We start from the raw sequence: 14,627 nt of genomic DNA, 5'->3' as shown, positions 1-14,627 counted from the left end.
TTTAGCCAAACTTGTATAAGTAATCCTTTTCTCTTTCCCATCTGCTGCTGAAAAGAGGTTCCAGGTAATGCTTTTATTTTCCTACCTAGTCCATCTTTTACTGCCACCTCCCATTTTCCTTAAAAAGCCATCTATCATGTTGGGTGCCAGACCATGCACCTATCACTCTTCAGAATATTGCTATATGAAAAATCTGAATTTATATATATGCATTATGGTTCTGCTTCATACAATAAGCTAGATACTGTTTTACATACCAATATGGACTCCAACTCCATGTACTATTATACTTTCCAATGTTTCACAAGTAGTATTCTTCAGTAATATTTATTGAAGTACAAAGATTAGCACTTTTTCCAGCCCCCTAATGGATGGCTGTTCTACATGTGATGATTTTACAGTCTCACCTGACATGCCAAGGTGTACATGTTACTGAATTTTTTTAAGCATCAGCTTCCCCTGTATCTGCATTAGTGAGTATAAGCTGCCACCAACTGCTCATAGAACACATGGAAATAATTAAAAGTCATTTTTGTCAAGAAGCAGTACTTAGAAACTACCAGCCTTCATTATTTTCTAATGGAAACCAGACCTCTATGAACCTTCACAAATGACTTTGAAGAATTTGCCAAGAGTAAATGGAAAGAAATCCTCCTTACTTTTAAAATTAATTCTGTACTTCATGCTTTCAACGCCTTTTGGGGAGGGCAGTGCAAGGCACTTCATGCTGAAGAATAGTGCAAAATCAATTGCTAAGTTCTCTACAAGTTCCCCTAAGTATGAAGTGCAGCTTTGGTGCCCCACAGAGGAAGGGACTTTTTCTTTTGTACCAACTACTGTGATTTGCTTTATCAAATCGTGCCCAAAATATTGCTTGTATATTTAAAACAGAAATAAATATTGTAAATCACACTGGTGTAAATTACCATAGATCTAAAATAATTGGTGGTAATTTGCATATGCTATATAACAGAAAATAATTCCTTTTTCTGTTAGTAACTTTAGATACTCAGTAACAATGAGGAAAATGTGGAATGAAATACATCATACAAAAATGAGTAGTAATATTTAAGCTATGTCTAAAACTGTGAACAAGGTATTTTTTTGTTTTAGAAACTACTTCAAAATGCTTGTACTTGATTTTTATGGTTTTCATAACAAGAAATATTAAAATACATATACCAAATATCTTTTACTTTTGAAAATAAAGTGCCAATATTGAGATATTTATTTCCCATATGATAGATGGCTCTAGATAGGGCTCTCCTTCCCCATGCTAAAACTGACCCTATCCATGCAGGAATTCACCCAACATGTTATTCATGCTCTCTTTCCCATCTTTCCCACACTGTTTTTGAGCATGCAGTAAGTTATGCATGCAGGTATATGAACACTGTGTGTTGTATATGCCATTAGTCACTTTGCTGCACATTATGTAGCAAATTAAAAATATTTTCAGCTCTCACATCTTTAAAAAAGGACTTGGAAAATGTATTCTCATATCCTTCAGCATTCCTGTTTTTAAATCCTCAAGTTGTTATCTTGAAACTTAATTGGGATGAGAATCCATATGTGCTTGTAATTTGCATTCCAGTTCCACTGCTCTGGATCAATATAGAATTAGCCTTTCCTAGACAGATACTTAGAGAAATTGTTTAGGTGACCTGTGAGATAATGCAGCTGAGTAAAAGTTGTCAAGTTTCCCTGACCAATATACATCCACTTTATTCTGTTGTGGTAATGTACAAATGTAAATGTACTCTCATGATTACTTAAGGATGATATCAACCTGTATTTGTATCCTTAGAGCCTGTAAGTATAGATGGTCTTCTCAAACAGTTGTAAAATGTGAGATTGTTTCACCCTTTTCTCCCATTCTATCACAAGGGATTTACAGACAGCAAATGTTATAAAAATGTCACATTCTAGAACCAAGCAGCAGAGAAATACTCAGTTCCAGTAAAGGAAACCTCTGTAAAAATCATGTCCTTTCAGCTTGTACTACTTTCCTCAAACTTCAAATATATTCTTCTGCTATATTTAATTTTTTTTTTGTTTTTTCCCTCCAACTCATTTTCCCCCTCTCTGTTTCAGGGACATTAAGTGAATTAGGGCCAGGGTAGGAGAGGAGGAAAGAGATGAGGTGTTAGTGCTCTGTGTCAAATATGAGGCTGACATGGGGAAGAAGGGCTTTTTATGCTGTGTTTTGGTAATTTCTAGAGGAATAGTGATGAGACTGTTGCAGAATTGTCCATGACAAATGAGAAATTAAAAATATACAGTCTTTCAAAGCATTCTGGAGTGATCTGTTTTGTACTAAAACTAGGCAGGGACAATGAAGAAAGAAATCTAAGAAAATGGTATTTTAATTGAATAACTGAAAAAATGCTTTTCACCTGTCCTTCAAACTACAGAGTGTACAAACACATAATATTCTATCATTCTGAGAAAAGACAGTCATTATTTTGAATCAGAGTCATCATGCAGGAGCAGAGATGAAATTATAAGTACTTCATACTAAAAAGGAATATGAAAACAACCTGTTGCTTCATGATTGATATTAGTGTATTACACTGCCTAGTGGATTAAATCATCTGGATATCACTGAATTTATACATAGAATTTGTTTTAAAATGAATTATTCCTCTTAAAGATGAAGCTTAAAGGAGTGTTATCACAGCCACAAATGCTGTATCTATAGAATCGATAATCAATGCTCCTGCAAATTACTAGGAATAGTTGCATATATTTAATAAATAAAGCTTATTTGTTTTTGTGTTTCTTTGTATAGCTACAGTTGAATGTAATGTGAGAGATGTTATGGGTATTTGTTAAATATATCTAATCTTAATTAAACCTGGGCTATTCAGAACAGTGGAACATAAGTTATGGCTGTTACTCCTGCATTTGCATGGTTTTGGTTTTCGTCCACATAAGCTTGGATCAATATCTCATTTCAGTTGTAGGAGTCAATGGGCAGGTGCATCTGAAGTTCTTTACAAACTATTACAAAAATAGGAAATGTTAGGGGTCTGCTGAAGGCATGTGGGAACAGGCATTATTAGATTAATCTCTTCAGCAAAATTGCTGCAGAGAAGATAAAAGTGCCTTAAAAACATAGCCTGAAAAAGCTAAGAATATTAAAAAATTTTAAAACAAGCTTTTGCATTAACCCTATGGATTGTTGAAGAATTAGAGAACCTAGCATGTTAAACAAAGGCTTTTTAGGTTTTGTCTTTCTCCTTTGCCGGAGGTATTTATTTTGAAGATGAATATGAGTATGAGTTGAGTAGGATAGAGCTCCCAGGTGTCCCAGTGCATTAGCAGGTTGGAAGGTTGCTGTTAGTATGGAATGGGTGACGGACAGCCTTCTCTTATTCACAGTTCTTTGTTTCAGACCACCAGTTAGTAGGGCATTGCCACAGCCGGAGAAACTGCAGACAAATAATGTGGGGAAAAAAAAGAGACCCATAGAGGTAAGAAGAATGTTCCTCTTCTCTTCTTTTAGAATTTTGTTTTGCCAGAAACTAACACACCTGTGAACACATTAAATGATTATTTTATTCTAAATATATCAGAAGTGGAAATAGTGAATAGTGGGTAAATAGCAGAATAAGTGGGAGAGAATTTTTTATTGTAAATAAAAAAAAATACTGTATTTATTTTTCTTGCAAATGAAATGGAGTATAACTCACTTCTTAGTAATCATGAAACCTTAGAACTGGATGTAGAACGCAGGATGTCTTGTTTAGATAACTGGATTGTTAAAGGCTGTATTGTTGCTAATAAAACTAAACGTTTTTTATTCAAAGCTTCTTAGAATTTAAAGCTTCAGTTTAAATTCATCACTGATAGGAGTTTTAAAAATATTTTTTTAAAATTCTATTAATGATGAATTTAGCTTTGGCACCTGTTTTTTTTTATTACATGGTAACTGCAAATAAATATACCAATTTTTGATTAATGTGAAGAGAAAGTTCATCTAACCTTGGAAAATACAGTTCTTCACCAATCCAAATATTGTTGATTCTGCAAAATAAAGATGTAACATAATAAACAGCTTTTTGACATCAGTGCTCTAGAAGTTTTAGGCTGTAATTGTAGTTTCTAGTTGCTGGCTGGAATTAAATTGTGGACCAGTGTTTGTCAGTCTTTATTTCTTAGTGTCTTCTGCATTAAAAGAATTTTATTCTGCACTGCATTTTTTAAATTTATGTGCACGTGTATGAGTATCTCTTTCAGTGTGTATATGTATGTCTGTGTGTATTATATGCACATTCTGCAGCCTCCCCCTGAGAGGTGTGAAAGGGTGACACAGCTGTGTGTGACAAGAAGGAGCAGCCATGTAAACACACAGGGGAGGCACGAGCTCAGTTTCTGTTGGCTTGACATGTCATTTACTAGATAAGGACACAATAAAAAAAATTAAATCATACAGAAGAATGTAAAATTCATAACTGCTTTAAGGTTTGGTGTTTCTATTGATGTGAAACTATCTTTTTTAGGACCTAATTTTGGAGCTGGTATTTGGGTATCGAGGCAAGGACTGCAGAAACAATGTGCACTATTTGAATGATGGTGCTGATGTAATTTATCACACTGCATCTATTGGGATCTTGTATAATGTGGCAACAGGTAGGAGAAAGTCCACTGGAGGGAAAATGTTTCTTCACAGACATGGATTTATGGCTTATAAAGTAATTAATACGCTTTCAGTATTGTAAAAGTATGTGAAAAAAATGATTTTTTCTAAAATTTCAGTCTGTAGAGAATATTCATAATAGCTGCATAGACAAACAAGTGTACTGAAATGTTCCTCATGACTGAGCTTTAAAGGAAGTGAAGATTTGGTTTGTTTGGTATTAGCTTTCCAAAATTTGCATGTTGGAATGATATCAGAAACAAAAAGAGCTGAACAATGGGGTAATAGTTATTTAATTTTTTTTCTAAGAACAAGTTAATATTTTTACTTGATTTACTTTTCAGTCATCTGTATCACATATAATTCCTTCCCAATAACCCAGTTAGTTTAGATAACTTGGACCTCTATAACAGTACACAATGCCATTTGTTTCTGAGATAGTTAAGCAACTTAATGTGGAAAATGTGAGGGAATTGTCTCAAGTTACTGAGTGCTGTGTGTTGAAGTTCAGATAAAAAATTTGAAGTTTCTGTTTTCTAGTTTTACGCTTAAAAATGCAACATGACCATAATGCTGTTTTCTCGCAAATACTATAATATTTTCAAACATTAGACATATCTATGTATGTGTATAAATGTTTTAATTAAAATTAAACTAAGGTTTGCAATTTTTTTCTTACCTTTAGGCTCTCAGTCATTTTACCAGGAACACAATGATGATATTTTGTGCCTCACTGTGAATCAGCACCCCAAGTTTACCAACATAGTGGCAACTGGCCAAGTAGGTATGTTTGTATTTTTGTAAAAAGAATTAACATAACAGCATGCAATCAGGACCTTGTAAATTCATGATAAATCATAAAATATTTGGTTATGCTATCTCCGTTTGTGAGTGTTACTCAGTTACCTGTCCTCTTTATATGTTCCTTTGAGTGTAATTGAATAAAGTTGACAAAAATATTGAGGTATGAACGATTAAACTTATCTTTTGTTTGGAGTATTATGAAAACTATTTTGTCAGAAATCTTAAGCCCCATTAAATTAATCTGGTTATTGAACTATCAGCTTGTGTTAAACCTTCCAAAGAGTCACTACCCCTCCAAAGAAGCTGACTAGAGCTAACCTTCATTTCTTAAAATACTTGTCAAAGTTACCTAGGTTTTACCTCATCAGGTAGATTTATAATACCTACTTGGTGGTTGTAATATTCCAGGCAGAACCAAAACCCTAATGGTGTTCTCTATGGATAAACTGAGATTTAGAGGGAAAAATATATATATTTCATTAAGATCTATGAACTAACCAGGTTAGAAAAAAAAAACAAAAACAAAAAAACCCACCCCACATTTTGCATTGGCATAGCTGGTAGAAATTGCTCTTTCTAGATTTTATAGAGTAGTGATTTTTGTAGCCCTACAATCTGGCTGTAGTTTTCATATCTTCTCTTGGTTCTCAGGAGATTCAAACCCACAATTTCTTCAGGGCGTAGAATACAAAAAACTCCCTTATTTGATTTCAGCCAAAATAGCTTTTTATTTCCTTTAGGTTTGTTTTAGAAGTTTCATATAAACGAAATCATTTCTTCAGAGTTTATTACCTGCTTTCCTGTGTCTTTTGGAGTTTTAGGTGCATTAAAATTGATTAATTGATAATAGTAACATCTTAGCTAAAATAGCTTCCTTTCTTGGTGAGTCTCTTGCATAATTGAAAACAAAATTTTAATGGATATTATTTAAATGGAAAAAATCGTCAGCAGGTATTTGTCTATGGTTTGAATATTTGCAGGAATCACAAACCCTTTATTGCCTTTAAGAATTTGCTTTTTCATCATATTTCTTCATCTGGCCCTGTTTGCCTTTCTGTAGTGGAGGAATGTTAAAATTTTCTGCTACAGTGTTCATCTTACACAAGACAAAACACAGGACTTAATTATTTTTTTTATTTTCATAATAATTTCTACATCAACTAGCAGTAGGACAATTATTAACTGTTTTGTAATATGGATTAAGGCATACTAATCAGAAGCAAGTGACGCTTAAAAATTACATATACTTTAAAGCAGAGAATTAAAAATAAGCTGAAAGTGAAATATTCTAAAACAGCACTCATTTTCTGATTTTGAAGTGATATTGAGGGGTGTATATACTCCATAAAGAACTGCTGCTACTTTTCTTACTGATCTGGTTGGCACAAATAGTGTCACTGTCATTATTTAAAAAGATTTATTGAATCTTCAGGTACTAACATTCTACTCCTTAGTATTTTGTCCCACTACTTTTGTTAAAATATCAATGACATAAAAAAATATGTTTTTCATTTCCTTTGGCTGAGAGCAACCTAACATACAGCAAACCTAGCTCAAAATGGAAATCAAAATATATTCATTCATTCAATATATTCATTCTATTATTTATTTCTGATGTGACCTCCTTTTATCAGTAATTTCTCATCTTTAACAGCAGTATTGGTGCTGCTGCAATGCACAAAAATGACATCAAGGTGTTTGTTAAGAAATTACACTGAATGTGGCATATATTTTCTTTAGGACTTATTTTATTTCTGATCTAATTATTTTTCTGCTGCTTTTCCATTACAGGAGACTCAGCAGATATGTCAGGTAAGGGAAACAAAATTTTAACATCTTCAGGTGTAGTTAGTCTATCTAGTAGCCATCTGCAGCTTTATAGAGCCGTAAGTGATGTGAATTAATTTTTAGTTTATTAAACCCCGTGTATCAGTCATATTACTGTCAGCACTGACTATAACTCAAAACAGCACAGTGTACTGTAAATACAGAGAAATTAAAAATGTTAGAACACGCTTAAAAGCTACTCTCATTGAAGAACATTCCCTTTTTGCTGCTTAGTGAGTTCTAATACATACTGCTACTGTAGCATTCCTGGGTATGCTTGCCAGTTTTGTAGACATGTTGGGGCTGACAACATTTGATTTAGACCTTCAATTGGGTGTAATTTGAAACGTGCATTTCTAAAGTAAATTCTACTGAGGAGGCCTAGGTGACTGAGTGAAAAAACAAATCACCTTTCACATTTATGTACAATTGTCATGCAGTTATTACCACTGATCCAAAATGTTTTTTATGATGTTAGTTTAATTTTTCCTCCATCATTTTGGGTCTTTGACATTTTGACAGTCTTGACTGAGATATTTTTTATTAATATGTTTTTTTTTCAACTGTAATTGCAAAAACTCATCACCATCATGTGCGAATGAGTTCATTGTTGAGCAGCCATAATTGTCTTGTGAAGAATCTTCAGAAATGCATAAATGTGGTCATGTGTAATAATCTTCATGTGGATCTAAAGCTTGTTCTGTAAGAAGAAATGTACATTGACATCTTTAATGTGTGTTGACTTCTCTTAAATATAGCAAATAGTGCTTGCTTTAAGGATTGGGGGAAGAATATAGGTACCTTTTCCCACACTTCTAGCCTGTATTTAAAAAAAACAATGATGATATGGTTATTTATATGAAAGAACATCTATAGTCCTGTGTATGGTGGCTGGACACTCTCCCTGTCTCACATACCTTCTTCCTACTGCAATTTCAGTTTGAGCTTGTGTATATTACTAAATTCTGTTGTCACTGTCTGAAATGAGCACTCTTAAATTTTGTCTTCTTTCTGGAATCATTAGTCTGGAATCCAGGCTGCTGCCTGCTTTCATTAGAAAGTTGAATAATTTTACTTAAAATTTATTGATGGCTATTTGCCATCCTTACCAACAACTTTTGCTTTTCTAGTTCCAGTTTTCAGTTGTTTACACTGATACAGGTGTTCTTGTAGCAGTAATGTTTGTACTAGGCTGGAATGGCAATTAAAGTTTCCTAATGACTGAGTGTAGATTTTGTCCACCTTACTAAAGAATTTTTCTGTCCTGACAGGCCATGGTAGCTTTATCTAACTGTTTCCAGAAGGAGATGACACCTTCTCTCTTGTAGACGTGTTGAGTACACAGGCAGGATTCAGTGTCAGGACAGAGACTTCCAGAAGGACTCCATCACATAGAAGGACTTTAGAGTCTATGTTCTCTGCCTTGCAGATCTTGCTCTGAATGATTTTGTCAGTTCTTACTCAGGAAAACTAGGTGAGAATTTCTGTCTGCCACCCAAATGAAAACTTTTGGCCAAGGTTATAGGGCAGGTGCACTATTCAAGGGTAATACAGAGTTTTACCAAGAGGAGTGTTGAAGAGTGAAAAACAGTTCAGAGCCATAATAAAGCTTTCCCTTCCCTCAGCTTCCTGTCAGAACAGCAAGGAGTTTGCTGTCAATGTTTGGGAAGTGCTACTTGCTGTCAACTCCTGCCCTTTCTGTTTTAATGACATGACCATACTATGCTGTGGTACCTCTCAAAAGGTAATAATAGTACTGTGTTGCTGCCATGAGAGGAAATTCAAATGGGTAATACAAGAAATGAGGAAGTATGTTTTAAGGGCTGTTTTGGAGCAGCTGTGGAATTGTGCTTGAAAACTGAGTTTCGTGTGGCTGAAATTTTGCCTAAGTCCCTGTGCCTACTGTTTCCCATCACATACATGCCTTTGAGGGCCTAGATTTCTCTGATTAGAAACACAAAGCATGAATCCAAAAGAGAATTTCATTTATGTGAATCTGGATCTATGACAAGAACCAGTAACCTTAGGACTCTGCAGTCAAATTTATTAGAGATCAGAAGTGAAGAAGTTTGAGAATCTTACTGTCCTGGAAATGCCTTAGATGCTGCTCAGAGATTGTAAACTATATATGGATTGCAAGATCTTTTGAGAAGGCGTTGCATTTGGGAAAAAATCAGCTGTCATCACATTAGAGATAATCACATGCATTAGTAGCATGGCAAGACATTTTTTACTGCAGAGAGCTTGCAGTCCAAGCAATGCACACTAAATACCGTAGTTGTACATTGGCAAGCAAGCTGGTGATTCAGCTGATGTTCTAAGAGGGCAAGTGTTTCAGACAGGTGGTTTTTGTAGAAAAGAGATTTTGGCCCTACACTGCTACTCTCTGTAGCTATCACATGTCCAAAAGCCCCATGGAGAAGTGGCATTCTTGACAAGCAGCTTTATTTATGAAGGTTTTTGACTTAGCATGCTGCTTTATGTTTTATTAAGAGAAAAGCAGGAGAAGACAGCTCTTGCTTTTGGAACTTCTGCTGTGCTTCACAAGTCCTATAACAAGTTAGGCAAAAAATTAACACCTCTGGTAATGTAATGAGGCCATCTTGTTCATCCTACCTAATGATCCTGTTTGTCATAAATTGTTTTTCAAAGGGAGGCTAAAATCTCTTTTCTTTTCTTTCCTTTTTTCCCCCATCTGATCACAGCAATTTTGTCTTATAAAAAAGTGTTAACTTCTTCAATAAGAAAATCACTACACACTTTCAAAATGACTACTAATGGCATGTTTTTGTATTTGTGTAGCTACAGCTCCTTCTATTCATGTGTGGGATGCAATGAACAAGCAGACCCTGTCGGTACTGCGGTGCTACCATTCCAAGGGCGTTTGCTCAGTCAGTTTCAGTGCCACTGGCAAACTGCTGCTGTCTGTAGGGCTGGATCCCGAACACACCATTACCATTTGGAAGTGGCAGGAAGGTAGGAAGGAGTGGTTTTGTAGAAGATGTTTACGTTTTTAGAGCAATTGTAACTTTAAAAAAATATTACAATAAATGCTGTGCACTATGCTGTGTACAACAAGGTCTAAAATAGATGTGTTTACCCGTTCTAGTGACTGCTGAATATACCTCCTTTGAAACTATTGTGTAAAGATCAAGGTAGTTCACTGATTTCCAGTAAGAATAATGTAAGGATGTCTTTTCTTATAAATTGTCATCATTATTACTATTATTATTATTAATTTATTCTTCTCTAAAGTCTGATTACTGATGAGGCTTTCATACTCCTGAAATTATTTCCAAAAGTTGCATATTGCAGAAATGGGGTGCCAGGATAGCTCCTCTATGCATCTTATATCATTGTTGCCTTAAGCTATGCTACATGTTTTCAGATCAGCTTTGATCTGTATTTCTGATTTAGGCTAAAGAGATTTGAGCTCCTTTCCTCATCTCCTTTCTGCCTGGCAAAGCCATGTCCAGATTATGGATCTGATTCTCTAGTCTTAGAGGTTTACTTCCTCTCTCTTTGGGGATTGCTGTTGATAACTAGTAATTCTTAGAATTTTAAATAGCAGCTATTAAGTTAATAACAAGTGATCCTTCATAGCTCGTCTGATAGATCCTGTGGGGCTGGATGCGATGTCAGATGTGTATTTATACAATCTTAGGTAGGATGAAGCATGTGTGGTCACAACATGCCCGTGTTCATCTTAAGGATTGATACACATTCAGAATGGCAGCCAAGGATCCCAGCTGAGGAACCTTCATATGGGTCAATATTATTTTAACATTTTTAACCAGAAATGTATAATTTTCTCATCAAATTCAAAATGTCCACTTTCTTTCTGCCAGGTGCCAAAATTGCCAGCCGAGCTGGTCATAACCAGCGTATATTTGTAGCAGAATTCAGGCCAGATTCAGATACACAGTTTGTTTCTGTGGGAGTAAAACATGTGAGGTTCTGGACACTGGCTGGAAGAGCTCTCCTCAGTAAAAAAGGGCTGCTGAGCTCCATAGAAGATGCCCGCATGCAGACGATGCTTTCTGTAGCATTTGGAGCGGTACGTACTTCAACAGACCACCTCAAAATGCATAAAGAAACTTTTTTATCCTTCTGCCTTTATTCAGTTCAGTGAGACTTTTATAACCTGCTAATGAGTATATAAATTATTTTATTAAATGCAGTTTAGCATTCCTAATACTTAGCTGCTAGTTAGAACTAGTACCAGCTTTCTTTAGAGTAGAATAGATTGTGGGTTTGTATGTTTTCTGGAGAAACAAACACAGATGCTTTGAACTGATATCATGCTTGTGATTTAATCCAGGTAAAACAAAACTGAGGCTAGACTAGAGGAACCAAACAGTAGAAATGAGGTTTATTTTATGCCCACCTGGAGGTGATTGTTTTGTCATCTGTATGTGCTGCTGCTCATGGGCAATCAGAGAGCAGTGTTGTCCTGGGGCATTCCTTAATGTTGGACGCTGTTAGACAGCTGCATTAGGGGTTCTTTTGCTTTGGGGGTTTTTGGACATGTGCAACCCATCTTGCTAAGTTTCACAGCACTGCTAGATCTGGAGTTGCTCTGCATGAGCAGTACTCATATCTTCAGATGGGCAGAAAGGCACAGATACCTTTTGTGAAGTGTCCTTTGCTTTGATTGCCTGCATTTCTGTCCTGTTTGACCAGCTGACTGTTCAGTCCAGACTGAATTTACACTGATTTTGAGTTTTGAAACTCTAACTGGGCTGTGGTTTCCTTTTTTTGCTACACTATCTCTTTTACACAGTGGTTTCTCTCTGATTTAAATGAAGGTCTTATAAAACACCAAGATATTCTCCAAATGATAAGTGTTATTGATGCCCAGCCCAGACATTAGTCAGGGGTTTGGGAAACCTCTGTAAACTTTCTTACAAACAGGTTCTTAGTGTGAGAATCAGGCTGTATGCTATGTGGCCTGAAGTTTGGTATGAGGTTTGAGGATGCAGAGCTTTCAGGGGTTTTGTGAAGAGCTGTGGAAAATGAATAAAGCCAAACCTGGTGTGTTCTCCATACCTCTGTAGGGAGCAGTTCTGGGGATGCTCTTGATTTTGTCTCAGAAGCTGGTTCAGCTCTCCCTAAACAGGAGCTGGAAACAGCCCAACAGTTATGCTGTGAGGATGATCTGAGGATCTGCTTTCAGCTTCATTTCCAGTCCTCTTTTACTTTATTAGAGCCACACACATGCACCCTTAAAAAAAAAGTGTGTAGGGCATCAACCCACTTCAGTCAAGGAACGTGTTTGTGCCACATGTGTACATGTGTAGTGATACTCTTGAAACATGCTATTACTACACATGATACTGAATTTGAAGATTCATTTAAGTTACTAAACCATTTTGCTCAATAACCAGTTCCTGCTGGAATCCTAATAAATAGCACTTTACTTCCAGAGGTAATTTAATTTATTTTATTACCTTTCAAGAGCATGAAGCAGAAGTAAAGAACAGGCAGCTTTTAATTCTAAGTTAAGTTAAACTGTTTTCTTTCTGAAATAAAAGTTACTGTAATCATGTGAGTCTCTTCATCTAACACAAAAATTACTACAAGCATAATGTATATAGCAAGGGGGTGCAAATTGCCTGCTTGTGTGCTTGTGTAGTGTCAGTACTTACTGTGATATTCTACTTTTTTGCCACACATTGCACACCTGATAGACTGAAAGCATAGATAACCATATGACTGAAGTCATTGCATTTTTTCTTGCAAAAAGAAATGCAATGATTTTCTTCAAGCTACAAGAAAGCATCTTTCAGACTTCAAGAAGGAATATAGTAGGTCATTGTTTCATCCCTGGAGGTCCTTATTGCCTCTTCCACAGTTTCCTCTTCTGCAGCAGTGAACGAAAGCAATTTAGCCTCTAAATGTAAATGATGTTTATTTCTGAATGCTTTTCTTCCTACCTTACTCAGAATCAGATGATGAGTATATTTTTCCCCTTTTCAGAATAACTTGACATTTACAGGTACTATCAGTGGAGATGTTTGTGTTTGGAAAGACCATGTGTTGATACGAATTGTGGCCAAGGCTCACAATGGACCTGTTTTCACAATGTACACCACACTAAGGGATGGTTTGATTGTTACAGGAGGCAAAGAAAGGCCGTGAGTCTTCTTTTCTTCTTTTCTTTCTGCAAGTACTCTTTAAAAATGGTTTGGATTCATCCCATTAACTCTATTTGAGACATTAAAGGTAGAAGAGTAGTCCCTTTCAGATCCCTGATAGGTGTTAAGAAGACGAGCAGCCACCACCTCCAAAGTGCAGGTAACCCCATGAGCTTCAATTCAGCTGTTTTTCCCATTTATTGTAAGAGAAAGCATTTAGTCTGAGATACAGAATCATAGAATGGTTAGGGTTGCAAGGGGCCTCATAGATGTTCTAGCTCCAGCACCCATTTAGCTTTAAGCACTAAAAGTTACCTAGTCCTTGTGGATTACTTCTTTCACTGAAGGTTACTGAGGTTGTTAACTCAAGGGATTTGCACAGTTGTGACTGAATACATGAATGATAAATTTTTTAGCAGTATGATGCACAACTTCTTTCAAAGGAAAGATCTGCATATTTATGGCAGAGGCAAGCTGTCTTCTCTCAAATCTAAGGTACAGCAAGATTCTTTGTTGCTGTACAGCAAGATCCTGGGATTGTAAGCAAAATATTTCCTGAAGCATTTTAATTTTTTGGTGCCTTCCTAGTGATCAGAAAATGCTTCAGCTGTAATACAGTCCATCTGATGGCATGATTGTGTCCCATTTGGCAGGACACAGGCCACTTATATTTTCAGACCCAAGTGCAAACTTACTTCTGTGCTTTTGAATTATTTCCTTCTACTATTTATAAATGTTGTTATGATTTTATTTGGAGGATGTTCTCTCTACCACTTAGCTTCAGAGGCTCTTAATCATTGGTATTTGACCTGAAACAAATAGTATTGAATAACAATAAGAACCCAGAATTCATCTCCTGTGGGAAAATGAAGTATTGACAATATGCAAAACAAATTTTCACTTAGGAAGACTGCATGCTTTTTTCTGCCTTAGTTGCAGCTCACCAGCCTGTTTTGGTAAAATCTTCTTGCCAAGTATAATGATCAATCATATGTCAAAACACTGCTAGTGGGAAGCAAAGAATATACTATTGCAAGGAGTATAAATTTATAATTAATTATAGTTATTTTAATAATAATAATAGTACAAATCACTAATTGTGATTAAACAATCTGAAGTTCTTAATAACATTATTCGGTAGTCAAAGCTGTAAAAGCATCTTGATATTGTGGAACATTGTATTTTTGTTTCTGTTAGGGGAGATTGAAGGTAGATAA

The 14,627-nt window shown here is 35.7% G+C and overlaps 1 protein-coding gene across 3 annotated transcripts in view; it reads left to right on the top strand.

Annotated features, from left to right (window-relative positions):
* The window catches only part of EML5 (EMAP like 5), a 98,559-nt gene that overhangs the window by 68,346 nt on the left and 15,586 nt on the right, over positions 1–14,627 (top strand). For 2 of the 3 annotated variants that reach the window (XM_085580628.1, XM_085580627.1), the window contains exons 28-34: positions 3,398–3,476; positions 4,506–4,635; positions 5,328–5,426; positions 7,238–7,258; positions 10,076–10,249; positions 11,122–11,330; positions 13,253–13,410. In XM_085580628.1, coding sequence (XP_085436754.1) covers positions 3,398–3,476; positions 4,506–4,635; positions 5,328–5,426; positions 7,238–7,258; positions 10,076–10,249; positions 11,122–11,330; positions 13,253–13,410 — 870 coding nt within the window. The remainder of the gene's footprint in view (positions 1–3,397; positions 3,477–4,505; positions 4,636–5,327; positions 5,427–7,237; positions 7,259–10,075; positions 10,250–11,121; positions 11,331–13,252; positions 13,411–14,627) is intronic. The other variant, XM_077783994.2, reaches the window with a different exon arrangement.

This window comes from Lonchura striata, chromosome 5, assembly GCF_050655825.1.
Source record: "Lonchura striata isolate lonStrDom1 chromosome 5, ASM5065582v1, whole genome shotgun sequence".
Lineage (NCBI taxonomy): Eukaryota > Metazoa > Chordata > Aves > Passeriformes > Estrildidae > Lonchura > Lonchura striata.
This window is presented reverse-complemented; position numbering and strand designations above follow the sequence as displayed.